Source organism: Jaculus jaculus, chromosome 5, assembly GCF_020740685.1.
Source record: "Jaculus jaculus isolate mJacJac1 chromosome 5, mJacJac1.mat.Y.cur, whole genome shotgun sequence".
In the NCBI taxonomy this organism is placed as follows: Eukaryota; Metazoa; Chordata; class Mammalia; order Rodentia; family Dipodidae; genus Jaculus; species Jaculus jaculus.
In genome coordinates, this window is record NC_059106.1 from 83,791,577 (window position 1) to 83,814,143 (window position 22,567).

The window sequence follows — 22,567 nt, forward strand, 5'->3', positions numbered from 1 at the left end:
AAAGCACCTTAATTGCTAAGCCATCTCTCCAGCACAATTATTATTATTATTATTATTATTATTATTATTATTATTATTATTATTTTAAGTGGAAGAGGAAGTCTCTCCCATTCTTTTTTTTAATTATTTTTTTAATTTTTGTTTATTTATTTGAGAGAGACAGAGAGGGACAGAAAGAGGCAGATAGAGAGAGGGAGAAAGAATGGGCGCACCAGGGCCTCCAGCCACTGCAAACGAACTCCAGACGCATGCGCCCCCTTGTGCATCTGGCTAACGTGGGTCCTGGGGAATCGAGCCTCGAACGAGGGTCCTTAGGCTTCACAGGCAAGCGATTAACCACTAAGCCATCTCTCCAGCCCACAATTATTATTTTTAATTGAGAACTTTAGTATATGAACATACTGTACTTTGTATTCTTGGCCACTCTCATTCTTCTTCCCTCTCCTTTCTAGGTAGTCTTTCTTTTTTTTCTTCTTCCCAAGTTAGGGTCTCTCTAGCCAATGCTGACCTGAATTCAGTATGTATTCTCAGGGTGACTTCAGACTTATGGCAATCCACGTGCCTGTCTGGCAAGTGCTAGGATTAATGGAGTGTGCAACTGCGCCCAGCTTTAAAATATTTTTATTTATTTGAGACAGAGAAAAGAGTGAGAAGGGGCGTGCCAGTGCCTCCTACTGCTACAAATGAACGTTAGACACATGCACCAGTTTTTCCTTCTGGCTTTACCTAGATACTAAGGGTATTGAACCCAGGCTGGCAGGCTTTGCAATCAAGCACCTTTAACCAGAGAGCCATCTCTTTAGTCCACACTATCTATTTTATTGTCTTATTCCGAATGAATTCCTTTATTCTCCATGTCAAAATGTTGATTTGCAGGCTGGAGAGATGGCTCAGCAGCTACAGCAGGTGCTTGCTCACAAAACTTAAAGACCCGAGTTTGAGTCCCTATTATCCAAGTAAAGCCAGATGCCTTTTTTTTTTTTTTGAGGTCTCACTCTAGCTTAGGCTGACCTGGAATTCACTATGTGTCTCAGGGTGGCCTCAAACTCATGGCGATCCTTCAAGACCTCTCAAGAGCTGGGATTTAAGGCATGCGCCACCATACCCTGCTGCTTTTTTTTTTTTTTTTTTGAGGCAAGCTCAACAACCTGGATTTTTTTTTTTTAATTTTATTAGCATTTTCCATGATTATAAAAAAAATTCCATGTTAATTCCCTCCCTCCCTCCCCACACTTTCCCCTTTGAAATTCCATTCTCCATCATATTACCTCCCCATCACAATCATTGTACTTACATATATACCATATCAACCTATTAAGGACCCTCCTCCCTTCCTTTCTCTTCCCTTTATGTGTCCTTTTTAACATACTGGCCTCTGCTACTAAGTATTTTCATTCTCACGCAGAAGACCAGTAACCAAAAAAATCTTTTTTTTTTTTTTTTAAATTTTTATTAACATTTTCCATGATTATAAAATATATCTCATGGTAATTCCCTCCCTCCCCACCCCCACACTTTCCCGTTTGAAATTCCATTCTCCATCATATTACCTCCCCATTACAATCATTGTAATTACATATATACAATATCAACCTATTAAGTATCCTCCTCCCTTCCTTTCTCCACCCTTTATGTCTCCTTTTCAACTTACTGGCCTCTGCTACTAAGTATTTTCATTCTCACGCAGAAGCCCAGTCATCTGTAGCTAGGATCCACATATGAGAGAGAACATGTGGCGCTTGGCTTTCTGGGCCTGGCTTACCTGACTTAGTATAATACTTTCCAGGTCCATCCATTTTTCTGCAAATTTCATAACTTCATTTTTCTTTACCGCAGAGTAGAACTCCATTGTATAAATGTACCACATCTTCATTATCCACTCATCTGTTGAGGGACATCTAGGCTGGTTCCATTTCCCAGCTATTATAAATTGAGCAGCAATAAACATGGTTGAGCATGTACTTCTAAGGAAATGAGATGAGTCCTTTGGATATATGCCTAGGAGTGCTATAGCTGGGTCATATGTTAGATCAATCTCTAGCTGTTTTAGGAACCTCCACACTGTTTTCCACAATGGCTGGACCAGATTGCATTCCCACCAGCAGTGCAGAAGGGTTCCTTTTTTTCCACATCCCCGCCAACATTTATGATCATTTGTTTTCATGATGGTGGCCAATCTGACAGGAGTGAGATGGAATCTCAATGTAGTTTTAATCTGCATTTCCCTGATGACTAGTGACGTAGAACATTTTTTTAGATGCTTATATGCCATTCGTATTTCTTCCTTTGAGAACTCTCTATTTAGCTCCATAGCCCATTTTTTGATTGGTTTGTTTGATTCCTTATTATTTAACTTTTTGAGTTCTTTGTATATCCTAGATATTAATCCTCTATCAGATATATAGCTGGCGAAGATTTTTTCCCATTCTGTAGGTTGCCTCTTTGCTTTTTTCACTGTGTCCTTTGTGGTGCAAAATCTTTGTAATTTCATTAGGTCCCAGTGGTTAATCTGTGGTTTATTGCCTGAGCAATTGGGGTTGTATTCAGAAAGTCTTTGCCAAGACCAATATGTTGAAGGGTTTCCCCTACTTTTTCCTCTAGCAGTTTCAAAGTTTCCGGTCTAATGTTAAGGTCTTTAATCCATTTGGACTTAATTCTTGTGCATGGCGAGAGAGAAGAATCTATTTTCATCCTTCTGCAGATATTTATCCAGTTTTCAAAACACCATTTGCTGAAGAGGCTGTCTCTTCTCCAATGAGTATTTTTGGCATTTTTATCGAATATCAGGTGGCTATAGCTACTTGGGCTTACATCTGGGTCCTCTATTCTGTTCCACTGATCTACATGTCTGTTTTTGTGCCAGTACCATGCTGTTTTTGTTACTATGGCTCTGTAGTATAGGGTAAAATCAGGTATGGTGATACCACCAGCCTCTTTTTTGTTGCTCAGTATTATTTTAGATATTCGAGGTTTTTTGTGATTCCAAATGAATTTTTGGATTGTTTTTTCTATTTCCATGAAGAAAGCCTTTGGATTTTTGATAGGGATTGCATTAAATGTGTAGATTGCTTTAGGTAAGATTGCCATTTTCACGATATTGATTCTTCCAAGCCAGGATCAAGGGATGTTTCTCCACTTTCTAGTGTCTTCTGCAATTTCTCGCTTGAGTGTTTTAAAGTTCTCATTGTAGAGATTCTTTACTTCCTTGGTTAGGTTTATTCCAAGGTATTTTATTTTTTTTGATGCAATTGTGAATGGGAGTGATACTCTGATTTCATCCTCTGTGTGTTTGTTGTTAGCATATATGAAGGCTACTGATTTCTGTGTATTTATTTTGTATCCTGCTACATTGCTGTAGGTTTTGATCAGCTCTAACAGCTTGCTAGTAGACTCTTTAGGGTCCTTTATGTATAGAATCATGTCATCTGCAAATAATGATAACTTGATTTCTTCCTTTCCAATTTGTATCCCTTTTATGTGTGTCTCTTGCCTTATTGCTGTGGCTAAGACTTCCAGAACTATATTAAATAAAAGTGGGGACAGTGGACACCCTTGTCTTGTTCCTGATTTTAGTGGAAAAGCTTCCAGTTTTTCCCCTTTTAGTAATATGTTGGCTGTAGGCTTGTCATAAATAGCCTTTATTATATTGAGATATGTTCCTTCTATTCCCAGTCTCTGTAGGACTTTTATCATGAAGGGTTGTTGGATTTTTGTCAAATGCTTTCTCTGCATCTAATGAGATGATCATGTGATTTTTGTCCTTCAACCCGTTTATGTAATGTATTACATTTATAGATTTGCGTATGTTGAACCATCCCTGCATCTCTGGGATAAAGCCTACTTGGTCAGTGTAACAAAACTGGATTTTTAAAAAAATATTTTAATTTTATTTATTTATTTACTTGACAGAGAAAGAGGGAGGGGAAGAGTGAGAGAGAGAATGGGTGTGCCAGGGCTAGCCACTGCAGAGGAACTCCAGACATGTGCGCCCCCTTGTGCATCTGGCTAATGTGTGTCCTGGGGAATCAAGCCTGGGTCCTTTGGCTTTTCAGGCAAACGCCTTAACTGCTAGGCTGTCCCTCCAATCCTGAACGTTTTGTTTTTTTTTAGTGTGTAAGAGCAAGAGAAAGAGATCAAGTGTGCATGTATGAGAGAGAATTGGTGCACTAGGGCTTCCAGTCACTGTAATTGAACTCTATGTGTGCATGTGTGAGCTTGTGTGCTCCATTTTGTGTGCTGGCTTGTGTGGGACCTGGGGAGTTGAACATAAGTCTTTAGGCTTTGCAGGCAAGTGGCTTAACTTCTAAGCCATCTCTCTAGCCCTTATGTTTTTGGTTTGTTTGAGGTAGGGTCTTGCTGCAGTCCAGCCTGACCTGGAATTCCCTGTGTAGTCTCAGGCACACCTCAAACTCATGGTGATCATCCTATCACTGCCTCCCAAGTGCTCAGGTTAAGGGTGAGTGCCACCATGCCTGACTGCATTCATTTGGGGGAGGTGGTGTTTTGAGATAGGGTCTTACTTGAGCTCAGGCTGCATTAAAATTTTTATTTTGCAAGTTATATATGTAGTCATACATAGACATTTAGCTATTTCTGGTTTTCTTTTTCATAGACCTCTGCTTATATTTTATTTATTTATTTATTTTCCTGAGGTAGGATCTAACTCTAGCACAGGCTGACCTGGATTTCACTATGTAGTCTCAGGGTGGCCTGGAACTCATGGTGATTCTTCTACCTCTGCTTCCTAAGTGCTGGGATTAAAGGCATGCACCACCACACTTGGCTTTTTTCTTTTTTTTCTTTTTCTTCTTAAGCAGGGTTTTACTCTAGCTCAGGTGGATCTGGAGCTCACTCTGTATCCCAGACTGGCCTTGAATTCACAGTGATTCCCTGGATTACAGGCATATACCACCATGCCTAGGAAAAACAGAGCTGTTTTTTTGTTTTTTTTTTTTTTTTTTTGGTTGTTTGTTTGTTTGTGTTTTGTTTTTTTCAAGGTAGAGTCTCACTCTATCTAGCCCAGGCTGACCTAGAATTCACTATGTAGTATCAGGGTGGCTTCAAACTCACAGCAGTCCTCCTACCTCTGCCTCCCAAGTGGTGGGACTGAAGACATATACCACCATACCTGGCTAAAAATAGTTTTGAATTATGAATATAAAAAGTTTTAATTTTTTTAGGGCTGGAGAGATGGCTTAGCGGTTAAGTGCTGGCCTGTGAAGCCTAAGGACCCTAGTTCGAGGCTTGATTCCCCAGGACCCACATTAGCCAGATGCACAGGGAGCGCACTCATCTGGAGTTCGTTTGCAGTGGCTGGAGGCCCTCTTGTGCCCATTCTCTCTCTCTCTCTATCTGCCTCTTTCTCTCTCTGTCTGTCACTCTCAAATAAATAAAAAAATTAATAAAAAAAAGTTTTAATTTTTAAAAAAATATTTTTTTAAATTTATTTGAGAAAGAGAGAGAGAGGCAGATAGAGAATGGGCACACCAGGGCTTCCTACCTCTACAAACTCCAGATTCATGTGCTACCTTGTGCATCTAGCTTATATGGGTACTGTAGAATCAAACCTGGGTCCTTAAGCTTCACAGGCAAGCACCTTAACTGCTATGCCATTTTTCCAGCCCTCAAGGTTTTATTTTAAAGTGTCTGGTTTCTGGCTGAGCTCATTTTGAATACCAACAACCTGAATCCAGTGCTTTACTTTGAAATGCTAAATCCCTTACATTATGTGTGGTAAAGTGTTACGAAATGAGGAAATGTGGCTGCATTTGATGGTTCTTAGAAAACATTATTTTGAACCAGGCGTGGTGGTGCATGCCTTTAATCCCAGCGCTCAGGAAGCAGAGATAGGAGGATCGCTGTGAGTTTGAGGCCCCCCTGAGACTACATAGTGAATCCCAGATCAGCCTGCGCCAGAGTAGGACCCTACCTTGAAAAAAACAACAACAACAAACAAACAAACGAACAAAAAAAGGTTATGGGTGTACCAAAGCCTCTTGTAATTGTGAACAAATACCAGATGCTTGTACAACTTTGGGTATGGCTTCTATATGTCCCTTGGTAATTGAACCCTGGCTGTCAGGCTTTGCAAACAAGCACCCTTACCTCCTGAGCCATTTTCCTAGTCCCTTGACTATTCTATCTATAGACTTTTGAAAGCATAGTTCTTTTTTTATTTTTTAGTTTGTTTTTTTGCGGTAGAGTCTTGCTGTAGTCCAGGCTGACCTGGAATTCACTATGTTGTTTCAGGGTGACCCTGAACTCATAGTGATCCTCTTACCTCTGCCTTCCAAGTACTGATATTAAAGGTGTGTACCCAGCTAGCCAGAGTATTTTAATTTGATATGATTTCAGGTTTGTACCTTGATTTATGCTTTAGGTGTATGCTTTTTAAAATTTTAAATCTTATTAAGTTATTTAAGAGATAGAAAGAGGCACATTGTATATATGTATGTATGTATATATGTATGTATGTAGAGAGAGAGAGAGAATGAGAGAATGAGAATAGACACCCAGGGCCTACAACCACGCAAACTACAGACACATGCGCTATTTTGTGCATCTGTCTTACATGGGTTCTGGGGAATTGAACTGGGTCCTTAGGTTTTACATGCAAGTGCCTTAACTGTTAAGCCATTCTTCTAGCCCTGGAACTTTTAAAGAACTTTTTATTCTCAAATGGATAATGGTTTGTATGAATATGATTTTATTCAACTGCATTCATTATATGTGTATGTTTTCATTTATTTATCAACAAATAGCTATGTGACTATTTCCTGCCCTTGTGTTTAAAGGTAAGCAGCTGCTCCCTTTGTCCAGCAGTGTACACAGCAGTGTGGGACAGACAACTTGGCAGTCTTTAGGAGAAGCATCAAACTTGGTTCGAATGAGAAACCAGTCCCTTGGACAGTCTGCCCCTTCTCTTACTGCTGGCTTGGTAAGTTTTACTGAGTAACCATGGTGGATTGCTCTACTTTATCCTCATAATCATTACGTTTTTTACTCAAAATGAGTAAAATTGAAATTTTGTTGAATATATTCTGATTGTTCTTATGTTGTAATTAATAGTAATTAGTGAGTATCAAGAAAATACTGAATATAGTTATGTTACTTTAATGAATAAATTTCCTAAGAACTTTCTTTTTATGGAAATGATTCTGAATCTTGTGAAATTCTGTTGTTTCTTTTTTCAACTGTGTGGTATACATCTTTAATATTTTAGAATAAGGGAACCTGTTAGGTACATAATGGGCACTGAAATATATAGTGGCTGAAAGAATACTTTAAGAAAAGCATGGCTAGAGAGATGGCTCAGTGGTTAAGGTGCTTGTCTGCAGAGCCTAAAAAACCTGAGTTTCAGTGCGTGCATCCAGAGTTTGCGGCATTTGCAGGCCTTGGCATGTCTGTTCCCTCTGCCACTCTTCTATCTCTCTCTGCTTACAGTATCATCAGGTTGCTTTCTGCATGTTTGTGCAGATTGCATTCTCTTGCTTTCAGTGATTCTCTGTCTGTACCAAAGGTAGTATTGTAGATGGTTCCACGTTGCTGAAATGAGCATGCAAACCAGACATTTTATGGGAGGAAGGGGTTTATTTCAAGCTTACAGATCCAAGAGGATGTTCATCTATGGTGGAAGAAGCTGTCTCCCATTCATAAATCCAATGAGAAAGAGAAACCACCAGCAGCCAGCAACACAAAAAAGCAACAATCATAAAACCAACAGGGTCCGCCCAGGGCTCAGACCTCTCAGCAAACCTTTGGGCTGGAATTCAGATCTGCCTACAGTGTCACCTTAGGTTGGACTTCAGGAGTTGCCCCCTGTGACTCCTCTTCCAGCCAGGAGGCTGAAGACTCAAGTTACAAGCTTTAATAAAATACCTTAGTTCTTCCTGGCAGTGAAACCCTACCTTGAAAACCAAAAACAAAACAGAGCTGAGAGGCAGCTTAGAAGCTCAAGTATTTGCCTGCAAAGTCTAATGATCTGAATTCGATTCCCTAGTACTTGCATAAAGACAGATGCACAGTGGCACATGCCCTGGTATGCCCATTCATTCTCTCTGTCTCTCTTCTCTCTCTCTCTCTGTGTTTGCAAATAAATGAAAATACTTTAAAAAAGCAAAACAAAACAAAACCAAAAAAATGTCACCCAAGGCATAAAGAACATACATTCAAACTACCATGACTCTCTACCAATTTCACAATTTTCTGTGTGTTTTAGGACAATGCTTGCTATAATTTGTAGGGTACCATAAGAAAAAGTTGATTTTGTTAAAATACAATATAGTCTATCCTTTGGGCTAATTTTTTGGGGGTCAGCATATATGAAATAGAAAGCTTTATCCATTCATTGGTCCTAGGAAGTAGGGGCAGGTGGAGGAATGTCTTTGTGCATTAGGAAGAAAGCCAATTTTTGTACTGTGGATTTTCCTGGTATCACTTGATATTTGAGATTTGAGGCCACAGAGAACCAAAATTATTTGTGGAACTTTTGCCTTTCTCAGCTTTTATTTATAAAATTTCAAGCTTACAGAAAAATTGAATGAATAGTCCAGTGACTACCCAGATAAGCTTTATCAAGATTGACCAATTGTGAATATTTTTCCATATTTCTCTGTTATATGTATTTTATATTTTTGTTTTTTGAGGTAAGGCCTTGCTCTAGATCAGACTGACTTGGAATTCAGGTCTGTAGTCTCAGGGTGGCCTCAAATTCAAGGTGATCCTATCTCTGCCTCCAAAGTGCTGGCATTAAAGGCATGCACCACCATGCTCGGCATGCATTTTATTTTACTGAAATATTTTATAGTAAGTCATAGACATTTTACTGTTTAAATATTTTATTTACTTGAAATAGTTTTCCTAAGACCTAGGACAGTTCCCGCAATAGCTATAATACTTTTTTTTTTTTTTTTTTGAGCTAGGGGTTTCACTGTAGCTCAGGCTGACCTGGAATTCACTACATAGTCTCAGGGTGGCCTTGAACTCAAGGCGATCCTCCTAACTCTGCTTGCCGAGTGCTGGGATTAAAGGCATGTTCACCATGCCCAGCACTATAATACATTATTATATCTAGGAAGTGTCACATCAATTTATAATAGTATTCAGAAGCATGCAAAACTGGAGAGGTTGCTTAGTGGTTAAGACACTTGCCTGAGAAGCCTCAGGACCCTGGTTCAGTTCCTTAGTATCCACATAAGCCAAATTTACAAGGTGCCATATGTGTCTGGTGTTTATTTGTAGCGGCTAGAGGCCCTGACATGTCCATTCTCTCTTATCTGCTTCTCTCTCTCTCTCAAATAAGTAAAAAAAAAAATTTTTTTAAAACATTCAGGGACTGGAGAGATGGCTTGGTAGTTAAGGCATTTGCCAGCAAAGCCAAAGAACCCAGGTTCGATTTCCCCAGTACCCACGTAAAGCTAGCTATATAAGGTGGCACATGCATCTGTAGTTCTTTTGTAGTGACTAGAAGCCCTTACATGCCCATTCTAATCCCTCTCTTTCCGTCTTGGTCTCTGAAGTAAACAAATAAATAAAAACATTCAGATTTCTCTACCTGTCTCTAACAGAACTGAAGCACCATCCTCTCTCCCTTGTAACCTTACAGAAATATGGCCGAGTGTGGTGGTGCATGCCTTTAATACCAGCACTTGGGAGGCAGAGGTAGTAGGATCACTGTTAGATGTCAGTCTGAGATTACATAGTAAAGTCCAGGTCAGCCTGGGCTAGAGCAAGACCCTACCTTGATAAACAAAATCAAACAAACAAAAACCCCCCAAAACAAAAACAAAACAAAAAATACCACAGAAATATGTACCCTCATAAAGACTTTATCCAGAAGTGAAGAGTAATCCTAGCTATATACATTTTTTGAAAAGTGTATGGGCTGGAGGGATGGCTTAGCAGTTAAGGCGTTTTCTACAAAGCCAAAGGACCCAGGTTCGATTCCCCAGGACCCACATTAGCCAGATGCACAAGAGGGTTGCATGCGTCTGGAGTTTGTCTACAGTAGCTGGAGGCCCTGGCACACCCATTCTCTCTCGGTCCCTCTTTCTCTGTTAAATAAATAAAAATAAAAGTGTTATACATCATTGTAGCATACCTGTTTTAGAATTATTGCCACCAAGATAAAGCTAACCACCTCTATTTTGGTGAGACTTTGTCTGACTCTAGCACAGGCTGACCTGGAACTTACTCTGTAGCCCAGGCTGGGCTTGAACTCATGGCAATTCTTCTACTTCATTTCCCTAGTGCTGACATTAAAGGCATGAGTCACCATACCCAGCTTGAAGAGCTATCTCATTTTAAGGTGCTATATTGTGGAAGGGAATCCTAGGATGAGGTTACTAGAGTTGTAGCCTATGCCAAGTGAAATATCCCTCAATTCATTGTCCAGGGAGGGTTGGTTTGAGTCCCCTGTCAGATACCAAAATATGCACATAATCAAGTCCCTTACACACAATGACATAATGTTTATGTATAACTTGGCAATCCACTTGTTTACTTTAAATTATGGGTAGATGACTTGTAATACTTAATATAGAATAAATTTTGTATAAGTAGGTACATTGTATTGTTTAGGGAATATAAGAAAAATAGTTTGTACATGTTCACTACAGATGCACTTTTTTTTTTTCAAGGTAGGGTTTTGCTCTAGCTCAGGATGATCTGGAATTCACTATGTAGTCTCAGGGTGGCCTTGAACTCATGGTGATCCTTCTACTTCTGCTTGGATTAAAAGTGACATCAAAATAAAAGAGACTGATTGAGAGGGGGAGGGGATATGAAGGAAAGTGGAATTTCAAAGGGGAAAGTTGGGGGAGGGAGGGAATTACCATGGGATATTGTTTATAATTATGGAAGTTGTCAATAAAAAATATTTTAAAAATGTGAGTGCCACCACATCAATCAGCAGTCATTTTTCATTCTAACTGCTTCCTTTCTTTCCATTGTAACTGCCTATCTAACTTGTGACTCTAAGGATTTATCTAATTTGAACATGTTATGCAAACAAAGTCAAGCTGTGGCAGAAAAGAAGCTAAAAGTTGAACTGATTCACTGAGTTACTGTAAGAGTTAATTGCCGAGGAGCTAAAACTTATTATTTGTCAGCAGATGGAAAATTCTCAAAGAAGGAACTGTCCAGAAACGACCCAAAGGGATGATAAGAAGAAAAGACAGTTTAGGCTAAAACAAAGTAAAATGGAATTCATTGGTAGGGTGGTCTGACTACAGAAATGATTGATATGCAAATTGTTACATCTTGTTTGTTCACTTATCCCTTCCCTTGGCTATGAAAACTATAAAATGGGAATAAAATCTCAGGTCAGGGCCAAAGCTTCTTTGGAGGGCTATCTCAAGCTTTTTGGCCCCTGGGTAATAAACTCCTCTACTTTTTATTTTTATTTATTTTTTTATTTTTTATTTATTTATTTGAGAGCGATAGACAGAGAAAGAGGCAGAGAGAGAGAGAGAGAGAGAGAATGGGCATGCCAGGGCTTCCAGCCACTGCAAATGAACTTCAGATGCGTGCGCCCCCTTGTGCATCTGGCTAATGTGGGTCCTGGGGAATAGAGCCTTGAACCCGGGTTCTTAGGCTTCACAGGCAAGCGTTTAACCGCTAAGCCATCTCTCCAGCCCAAACTCCTCTACTTTCGCTCATACTGGCTTTGCCGTGATTTTCCCAGAAAATTTCCACAGCAAAACAATATGTGACATTTTATGTCTGTCCCTGTTCACTTAGCACATTTCAGAGGTTTTCCCTCACTATAGCTTGTATCAATATTCTTTTTTCAGTTTTTTGAGGTAGGGTTTTAATCTAGCCTAGGCTGACCTGGAATTCACTATGTGGTCTCAGGGTGGCCTTGAACTCATGGCAATTCTCCTACCTCTGCCTTCTGAGTGCTGGGATTAAAGGTGTATGCCAGCATGCCCAGCCCAATATTTTATCTATTTATTTATTTATTTATTTAATTTATTTACTTACTTACTTACTTACTTACTTACTTACTTACTTATTAGATACATGGCGGGGTGGAGATAGAGACAGAGAGAATGGGCGTACCAGGGCCTCTCGCCACTGCAAATGAACTTCAGATGCATATGCCACCATGCGCCTCTGGCTTACTTGGGACCTGGAGAATTGAACCTGGGTCCTTAGTCTTCATAGGCATGTACCTTAACTGCTAAGCCATTTCTCCAGCCCTCAGTATATATTTTTTTAATGTCTGAATATAATTCCATCATGTTGATATACAGGAGTTTCTCTTTATTTGTGTGTGTGTGTGTGTGTGTGTGTGTGTGTGTGTGTGTGTGTGTGTGTTGGAGGTAGGGTTTTTCTCTAGCCCAGGTTGACCTGTATATTCATTATATGTAGTCCCAGTGTGGTCTAGAATTTATGGTAATCCTCTGCCTCCTGAGTGCTGAGATTAAAGGCGTGGTGCCACCATGTTCGGTCTCTTATCTATTTTTAACACTTTCCAAGGTCAGCCATAGTCCAAAAATATTAAACCGAAAATTCTAGAAATGAAGAATTTGTAATTTAGCAGTACAAAGATTGTGAGTTCAAGGCAGCCTGAGACTACATAGTGAATTCCAGGTCAGCCTGGGTACAGTAATACCTTACATACAAACCACCCTCCCACCAAATAATAATAATAATAATAATTTAAAAAATTACATACTGTTGTAAATAGCTTGAAATCTTACCCTGTTTTGTTTGTGTTCTGTCCAGGATGTGAGTCAACTCTTTGTTCAGAAGTATATGCTACTTGCCTGATAGTGGCATCTTAGTAACCATCTTAGTTATCAGATCAACCATCCTGGTATCATGGTACTTATGTTTAAGTTACCCTTTTGCTTAATAATTTCCCCGAAACACAAGAACATTGCTGCTGGCACTTTTTTTTTTTAAATTTTTTTTTTTGTTCATTTTTTATTTATTTATTTGAGAGTGACAGACATAGAGAGAAAGACAGATAGAGGGAGAGAGAGAATGGGCGCGCCAGGGCTTTCAGCCTCTGCAAATGAACTCCAGACGCGTGTGCCCCCTTGTGCATCTGGCTAACGTGGGACCTGGGGAACCGAGCCTTGAACCGGGGTCCTTAGGCTTGACAGGCAAGTGCTTAACTGCTAAGCCATCTCTCCAGCCCTGGCACTTTTAATATAACATATTATTACAGTTGTTATATGTTTTTATCTTATTTATTTACTTGAAAGAAGGAGACAGATAAAGAAAGAGAGAATGGGCATGCCAGGGTCTCTAGCCACTGCAAATGAACTCTATAATGCATAAGCCACTTTGTGCATCTGGCTTACATGGATTCTGGGGAATTGAGTCTGGGTCCTTAGTCTTAGCAGGCAAGCACCTTAACCAATAAGCCATCTTTCTAGCCCTTATTTTAAGTTGTTCATGTTAACATCTTTTTGTATCTTTTTAAAATTTTTATTAACATTTTCCATGATTATAAAAAAATCCCATGGTAATACCCTCCCTTCCCCCTTTTTGTATCTTATTTATAAATTAACCTTTATCATGGATATGCATGTCGTTATGGTATGGATATAGTCTGTGCCCTTAAGGGTTCATGTGGTGGAAGTTTTGTCCTTAAGTGTGGTGATGTTAAGAGATAGTGGGACCATTGAGAGTGGAGATCTAGTTGAAGGTCATTAGGTTATTACAAGATGCTGCTTTCAGAAGGATTGAGATAGTTCTTGTTGGCTGGAAAGATGGCTTAGTAGTTAAGGCACTTGCCTGCAAAGCCAAAGAACCCAGATTTGATTCCTCAGTACCCACATAAAGCCGGCTGCACTAGGTGGCACATATGTCTGGAGTTCCTTTGCAATGGCTAGAGCCCTTGGCATGCCCATTCTCTCCTCTCTCTCAAATAATAATAAAAATGGTAGTTCTTGTGAGACCTTTGGTCACTTCTTGCTAGAGTTTGTTATGAAAAGTGTGAGCCTATCCTTTACTCTTTGTCTGGCCCTCTGCCTTGCCATGTCTTCCTGTTATTGTAATGCCATCTGTCATGGTGTGATGTAACCAAGGGTCTCTCATCAGATGTTTTTCCATGCTTTTTTTAAAACTTTCATTGATAATTTTTATACATGTTATAAAGTATTTTGATCTCTTTTTTTTTTTTTTTAAGTTTTTTGAGGTAGGGTCTCACTCTAGCCCAGGCTGACCTGGAATTCACTATGGAGTCTCAGGGTGGCCTTGAACTCACTCACGGCGATCCTCCTACCTCTGCCTCCTGAGTGCTGGGATTAAAGGCGTGCGCCACCACGCCCGGCTTTTTATTTTGAACTCTTTTGACCTTCTTTTTTTTCCTCTGACCTCATTTCCCTTTTACTGAACCCCTCCTTCTTTCCAACTTGTCCCTATTCTATTTTTGTTAATTTATTTGTATTTTTGTTTATTCATCTGCAAGCCAAGAGAGAGAGACAGAGACAGAGAGAAAGGAAGGAAGGGAGGGAAGGAGGGAGGGAGGGAGGGAGGGAGGACACATGAGTCTCCTGCCATTGCAAACAAACTCCAGATGCATGTAGCACATTGTGCATCTGCTTTATGTGGGGATTTCAACCTCAGGCCATTAGGCTTTGTAAGCAGTCACCTTTAAATGCTGAACCATCTCTCTAGGCCCCCCTTTTCTACGCTGATGTCTGTCTGTCTGTCTGTTTGTTTATTTATTTATTTGTGAGAGAAAGAGTCAGAGAAAGAGAGGGAGAGAATGGGTGTGCCAGGGCTTCTAGCCACTGCAATCTAACTTCAGACATGTGCAGCACCTTGTGCATTTGGTTTACATGGGTCATGGGGAATTGAATCTGGGTCCTTTATCTTTGCAGGCAAGCGTCTTAACCACTCCAGCTACCTCTCCAGCCCTAATGTCTTTTTTTTTTAGTATCCTCTTTCATCATTCATGATGGAATGTTAATGGGCCTAATAATGTGCAGATCTTATGCAGGTATCAGTAGCCACTGTTAGGTTATGAATGCACTGGACACTTTATGTTCAAAACACAGTGTTCTAAAGCACTCCTCTCTGTCCTCTGGTTCTTTCTGTCTCCTCTTCTGCAGTGTTCCTTGAGCCTTGAAGGGCATGATAGAAATGTTTCACTTAGTGCTGAGCTCTCAATAGTCACTTAAAGACTCTGACCAGTTATTTTAAAATATTTTATTTTTTTATTTTTTTATTTTTTTTTTAATTTCTTAAACAAGTATCTTTAACCATTGAATCATTTTACAGCTTAACATAAAGCAATATTTATAACTATTGAAGCTTTAGATAAACATTGTTTGTATATAGCAGGTTTCTCTAGGACATGAGGAGCTTTCTCAGTTTCCTAATAAATAAGTCATAATGATTAAATTGTCTCTTATGAGACTTAGATTATAATCTTAGTGATAACCACCCCACAAAACCAACATGAACAAGGTGGGAACCATATTAAAATTATAGGGTTTCAGATATAATAAACTTATGAGAGAATTAAATATTAATGAACCAATGTTAATATAGAGATTTAGTTAAAAGGTTGATAAATAGAGGAACATAGCTAACTTGGTTGAGCACTCTAAAGCCAGTCTTTTACAACCATTATCATGACCAGAATAACATCAGTGAGTTAAAGTTTTAAATTTACAACCTGAATTCCATAGCATAAAATATTTTATTTTTATTTATTTATTTGAGAAAGAGAGAGAAAGAGGCAGCTGTTGCAAACAAACTCCAGACACATGCACCACCTTGTGCATCTGGCTTATGTGGGTCCTGGGGAGTTGCACCTGGGTCCTTTGGCTTTGTTGGCCCGTGCATTAACTGCTTGGCCATCTCTCCAGCCTGACTTTGACTAGTTTTGAGGACTTTACTCATGGGGTTATTAGGATGAAAGGAGACAGTCCCTATAAAACAACAGAGTGCCAGCTTAGTATTAAGTGTGAACTTAATTTCCTCTCTCTTTTCCTCCTCTTTCTTCTGTCTTCCTTTCTTTAATCAAAACTTGGACTTTGTCGTTGTTGCCTGACACAAAGTTTCTAAAACTTTTAGAATTTCCTGAGTAAAAGGGAAAATACCACTGTCTCTGGTTATTTATAATACCAAGCATCTGGGGAGATAGGTACAGTTGCTGGCCATGCAACCTGAGGAACTCCTTCAAATCATACTCACTTGTGATTTAAGCAATAGCAGTAAAGATTATCAGGATGAGTCAGAGTGAAGCAAAATTAGTGAGTTTAGCAAGCATGTGATTAGAGTATGGAACTTCTAGATATTCCTTTAGAATTTCAGGATCTTTACAAAGAAAGGAGATAGGCTAGAGTTCAAATCACCAATGGCCAATTATTTGAATAATCACGACTACATAATGAGGTCTGTATAAAAGCCTTTAAGTTTGTAGAACCTACAGATTGGTTAACACACTGAAGTGTTAGCAGGAGAATAGGTGGCCCAGAAAGGGCATGGAAACCCCACTTTTCTACCTTTATATATTGTCTGTGAACTGTTCTAGTAAATTACTAGTAAATCTAGTAAATTACTGAACCTGAAAAGGAAGGATTGAGGAAATGCCTGAATTTCAGTTGGTAGAGGAGAAGTTCAGGTTGAACTTGTAACTTGCAACTGGTGTCTGAAGCACAGGCAGTCTTGTGGAACTGAGGCTTTAACCTGTGAGGTCTGTACTAACTTTACAGAAGTAGTGTCATAAGGTCATCCACTTGGTGTATTGCAAGTATTAGAACTGGATGGTGTGAGGGAGAAAAACTCCCCACATTTGTTATTAGAAGTGCATGGGTAAAAAGATACAGGATGACATTTGATTATGATACAGCTTATACTGCTGGACTAGAAATAGGAGAACTAGGAATGAACTTCAGTTTTATATGTATATATATATTTTGGTTGTTAAGGCACTTGCCTGGGAAGCCAAAGGATGCAGGCTTGATTCCCTAGGACCCACATAAGCCAGATGTATAAGGTGGCGCATGCATCTGGAGTTTATTTGCAGTGGCTTAAGGCCCTGGAATGCCCATTCTGTCTCTTTCTGTCAAATAAATAATAAAAAAGGAAAAGAATGTTTTATGAAAAAAATAAAATGAAATGAAATTGGGCATTTGAAGAATCATTGTCCTGACTAATCTCATTTGGTCCTCTAATTTGTTTTCTTTAATTTAATTTCCACTTTCATCTTATGCTGGGAGTTCTTATATAACTTCACCAATCTATTTTGATTCAGTCTTTGTATATGGTATGAAATAATGAATCCAACTTCATTCATTTAAATCAATTTTTATAATTTTTTTGTTTAATTTTATGTATTTATTTGATAGTGACAGACAGAGAGAAAGAGGGAGAGAGAGAGAGAGAGAGAGAGAGAGAGAGAGAGAGAGAGAGAGAGAGAGAGGGAGAGAATGGGTGCGCCAGGGCCTCCAGCCACTGCTAACGAACTCCAGACGCGTGTGCCCCTTTGTGCATCTGGCTAACATGGGTCTTGGGGAATCGAGCCTTGAACTGGGGTCCTTAGGCTTCACAGGCAAGTGCTTAACCACTAAGCCATCTCTTCAGCCCTTAAATCAATTTTTAAATATAATTTATTTGGGCTGGAATGACTTAGTGGATAAGAGTGCTTGCTTGCAAAGCTTGATGGCCTAGGTTCAGTTCCTCAGTACTCACACAAAGCCAGACATACACAGAGTGGCACATGCATTTGGAGTTTGTTTCCAGTGCCTATTTCTCTGTCTGTCTCTCACTTTCTCTGCTTACAAATAAATAATAAGGTGTGCTGTGGTGGCGCATGCCTTTAATTGCAGCTCTCGGGAGGCAGACGGAGGATCACCATGAGTTTGATGCCACCCTGAGGATACAGAGTGAATTCCAGGTCAGCCTGGGGTAGATTGAGACCCTACCTCGAAACCTTCCCTGCCCCCCCCCAAGGAATAAATAAAAATATTGAAAGAAATTAAAAAATATTATTTGCATGTGTGTGTTTATACCAGGTTCTCTTGCCATTGCAAATCAGTGCCCTGTTGGCTTTATGTGGGTGTCTAGGAAATTGAATCTGAGCCAGTAGGCTTCACAAGCAAGCACATTTAACCTATGAACCATCTCCCCTGCCCCTGACTTCATTCATCTGCATGAGGGTATCTACTTGTTAGATATTCTTTTTTTTTTCTTTGAGGTAGGGCCTCACTCTCAGGATGGACTCAAAACTCACTGTGATCCACCTACCTTTGGGTTTTTTGTTTGTTTGTTTGCTTGTTTGCTTTTTAAGTCATAGAGAGAGTGAGAATGGGTATGCCAGGGCTTCCCACTACTGCAGATGAACTCCAGACACATGCATCACCATGTGCAATCTAGGTTACGTGGGACCTGGAGAATTGAACCTGGGTCCTTAGGTTTCGCAGGAATGTACCTTAACTGCTAAGCATCTCTCTAGTCTATATATTCTTTTATTCTCTTTTTTTATTTATTTAAGAGAGAGAGAGAGAAAGAGGAAGGGGGGAATGGGCTTACCAGGCCCTCTAACCATTGCAGATGGACTCCAGACGCATGCACCACCTTGTACATCTGGCTTACGTGGGTCCTGGGGAATCAAACCAAGGTCCTTTGGCTTTACAAGCAAATGCTTTAACTGCTAAGCCATCTCTCCAGCCCCCCTCCTTTCTTTTTAAATTTTAATTAATTTATTTGAGAGGCAGAGTAAGAGAGAAAAAGAGAATGAGTGCACCTCCAGCTACAGGGCCTCCAGCTGCTACAAAAGAACTCCAGATGTATGAGCCACTTTGTGCATCTGGCTTATGTGGGTCCTGGGGAATCAAACCTAGGTCCTTTGTCTTTGCAGGCAAGCACCTAACTGCTAAGCCATCTCTCCAGCCTGATTTCTCTCTTTCTCTCTCTCTCTCTCTCTTTTTTTTTTTTTTGAGGTAGGGTCTCACTCTGTAGCCCAGGCTGACTTGGAATTCACTATGTAGTCTCAGGGTGGCCTCACAGTGATCTACCTACCTCTGCCTCCCAAGTGCTGGGATTTAAGGTGTGTGCCACCAGCCCTGCTGATTTCTCTCTCTCTCTTTTTTATTTTGCTTCACTTCATTTTTATTTAGTTATTTATTTGACAGCGAGGGGGGGGGGAGGAAGGGGGGGAGAGGGAGAGAGGTGGAGAAAATGGGCGTGCCAGGGCCTCCAGCCACTGCAAACGAATTCCAGATGCATGTGCCATCTTGTGCTCTGGCTTAACATGGGTCCTAGGGAATTGAACCTAGGTCCTTAGGCTTCATAGGCAAATGTAACTGCTAAGCCATTTCCCCAGTCCCCAATTTATTCCTTCCTTCCTTTTTTTTTTTTTTTTTTGAGGCACGGTCTTACTATAAATCAAGCTGACCTGGATTTCACTATGTAGTCTTCAGGGTGGCCTTGAACTCATGGTGATCCTTTTACTTCTGACTCATAAGTGCTGGGATTAAAGGCAAGGTGTATGCCACCATGCCCGGCTTGATTTCTCTCTATCTCTCGCTTCTTTTTTTCCCCCAAGGTAGGTTCTTACTCTAGCTCAGGCTGACCTGGGATTCATGATGTAGTCTCACAGGGTGCCCTTAAACACACAGTGGTCCTTCTACCTCTGCCTCCTGAGTGCTGGGTAAAAGGTGTGCGCCCCCACTCCTGGAAAGAGGAATGTGTTTTTAATGTCACCTGTAATCTTTTCCACTGTTGTCTTGTCCCCCTTCTGCTGAATTCGTTATTTCTAACCAGTCCTAGTCCTACTCTTCTTTTTTTTTTCCAGCTTTTTAGTTTTTTTATTGACAACTTCCATAATTGTAAACAATATCCCATGGTAACTCCCCCCCACCCTTTTTCCCCTTTGAAACTCCACTCTCTATCATGTCCACTCTCCCTCTCAATCAGTCTCTCTATTTGGATGTCATGATCTTTTCTTCCTATTATGATGGTCTTGTGTAGTTAGTGTCAGGCACTGTGAGGTCATGGATATCCAGGCCATTTTGTGTCTGGAGGATCAAGTTGTGAGGAGTCCTACCCTTCTTTTGGCCCTTATGTTCTTTCCGCCACCTCTTCTAGAATGGACCCTGAACCATGGAAGGTGTGAGAGATATTCCAGTGCTGACCACTCCTCTGTCACTTCTTGTCAGCACCATGGTGCCTTCTGAGTCATCCCAAGGTTAGTGCCATCTGAAAAGAGAAGGTTCCCTAACCAAAAGTGAGAGTAGCATTAATATATGGTTATAAACATTAAGAGAAGAGCTTACTGGGCAGTTTGGTGAGCATATATACTTTTAGCCAGACAGCAGCAGACATTACAACCCTAGGGCTCATGACTACTCCTATTGTAGGTTTTCAGGTTTCAGTGACCTGTTGCAGCTCAAATATGTGGAGTCTTCAGCAATGAGGTCTTACCATATATTCCTGATGGGAAACCAAGGGCCTCAGCAATGGCCTGTAATGTTTTGGAGGCATCAAGGGACCTCCCTCGCCAACAACTCACTGGAAGGTATCCCATCCCTGGCACTGAAAATTTTCTAGTAACAATCAGTGGCTCCTTAGTGTTCCATTGTCCAGAAAAGTAGTCCTATTTTTCATTTCTTTGATGTCTCTTTTTCCTCCTCCTCCAGCATGTATGATAGTTTTGGTGGTTCTAATATCATGCTGAGCTATTTTCCCAGTCCCAAAACATTTCCTTCTTTATTTTTTAAATTATTATTTTTCTAATTTTCATTTTTTGAACATTATTTATATTTTATTTTATTTTGAGAGAGAGAGAGAGAGAGAGAGAGAGAATGAATGGGCTTGCCAGGGCCTTCAGCTGCCATAAAGGAACTCCAGAAGCATGTGCCACTTTGTGCATCAGGTTTACATGGGTCCTGGGGAATTGAACGCAGGTCCTTTGGCTTTGCAGATAAGTGCCTTAACCATTAAGCCATCTCTCCAGCCCTAAACATTCTTTTCTTCTTTTTATTTATTTATCTAGTTTTTTGGTTTTTCGAGGTAGGGTCTCATTCTAGCCCAGGCTGACCTGGAATTCACTATGCCTGGCCTTTTTATTTATTTTAATATTATTTTATTTGTTTTTTTTAAAATTTATTTATTTATTTATTTGAGAGCGACAGACACAGAGAGAAAGACAGATAGAGGAAGAGAAAGAGAATGGGCGCGCCAGGGCTTCCAGCCTCTGCAAACGAACTCCAGACGCATGCACCCCTTGTGCATCTGGCTAACATGGGACCTGGGGAACTGAGCCTCGAACTGGGGTCCTTAGGCTTCACAGGCAAGCGCTTAACCGCTAAGCCATCTCTCCAGCCCTTGTTTTTTTTTTTTTGAGGTAGGGTCTCAGTCTAGCTCAGACTAACCTGGATTCACTATGTAGTCTAAAGGTGGCCTTGAACACTCATGTGCTTGGATTAAAGATGTGTACAACCATGCCTGGCCTTTTCTTCTTTTTAAATATTAAATATTTTTTTATTTCTATTTGTTTACTTGAGAGAGACAGAGAGAAAGAGGCAGATAGAGAGAGGGAATGGGTGAACCAACCACTGCAAATGAATTCCACATGCATGTGCCATCTTATGCTTGTGATGTATGTGGCTACTGGGGAATCGAGCCTTGAATCAGTATCCTTAGGCTTCACAGGCAAGCGCTCAACTGCTAAGGTATATCCCCAGTCCCATAAATATTCTTTTTTTTTTTTTGTTGTTTTGAGGTAGGGTCTCACTCTGGTCCAGGCTGACCTGGAATTAACTCTGTCATCTCACGGTGGCCTTGAACTCATGGCAATCCTCCTACCTCTGCCTCCAGAGTGCTGGGATTAAAGGCGTGTGCCACCGTGCCCGGCCCATAAATATTCTTCAAACATCACCTTTTGAAGGTAGGGTCTCATTCTATCCTAGGTTGTTGACGTGGAATTTATTATGTAGTCTCAGAGTAGCCTCAACCTCAGAGTGATCCTCTTACCTCTTCCTCCTCAGTGCTGGGAGTAAAGGAGTGTTCCTCTACACCAGGCTCTTTTTGTTCATTTGTTTTGGTTTTTCAATGTAGGGTCTTACTCTAGCCCAGGCTGACTTAGAATTTACTGTGTAGTTCTAGGCCTGGAACAGTAGGTAATACTCCTTCCTCTCCCTCCCGAGTGATGAGATTAAAGGCATGTGCCACCATGCCTGCCTTCTTTTTCTGTTTTTTTTTTTTTTTTTTTTTGTGGTAGGGTCTTATCCTAGTACAGTCTGACCTGGAATTCACTGTCAGTGCAAAAGAAGTTCTCTCCTCAAAGGGGATAACAAGTAGTTTATTCTGGAGCCACCTTTGAGTGACCATGGCCAGGAACACAGATTTAGGCTACCCCAAATTCCATGTTCCAATGTGTTAACAATTTCATGAAGATTTTATAGTTACAGAACAAAAGAAAGTCATAATCAAAGCACTTTTCAAATAGATTGGCTGACCATCAGGTAAGCGGGTTATAGCAAAGTGAGGGAAATCACCATCATTGTCAGATACTATCTGATGACATTCTTAGCCCTTGGGTTGGTGGAAGCTGAGGTCTGTTCTTGCATTTCTGATGGGCTTGCCTTTGTAGGTA

At 40.3% G+C, this 22,567-nt stretch overlaps 1 protein-coding gene across 2 annotated transcripts in view; it reads left to right on the plus strand.

Annotated features, from left to right (window-relative positions):
• The window catches only part of Mast2 (microtubule associated serine/threonine kinase 2), a 216,644-nt gene that overhangs the window by 22,542 nt on the left and 171,535 nt on the right, over positions 1–22,567 (plus strand). For both annotated transcript variants that reach the window (XM_045150689.1, XM_045150690.1), the window contains exon 3: positions 6,795–6,937. In XM_045150689.1, coding sequence (XP_045006624.1) covers positions 6,795–6,937 — 143 coding nt within the window. The remainder of the gene's footprint in view (positions 1–6,794; positions 6,938–22,567) is intronic.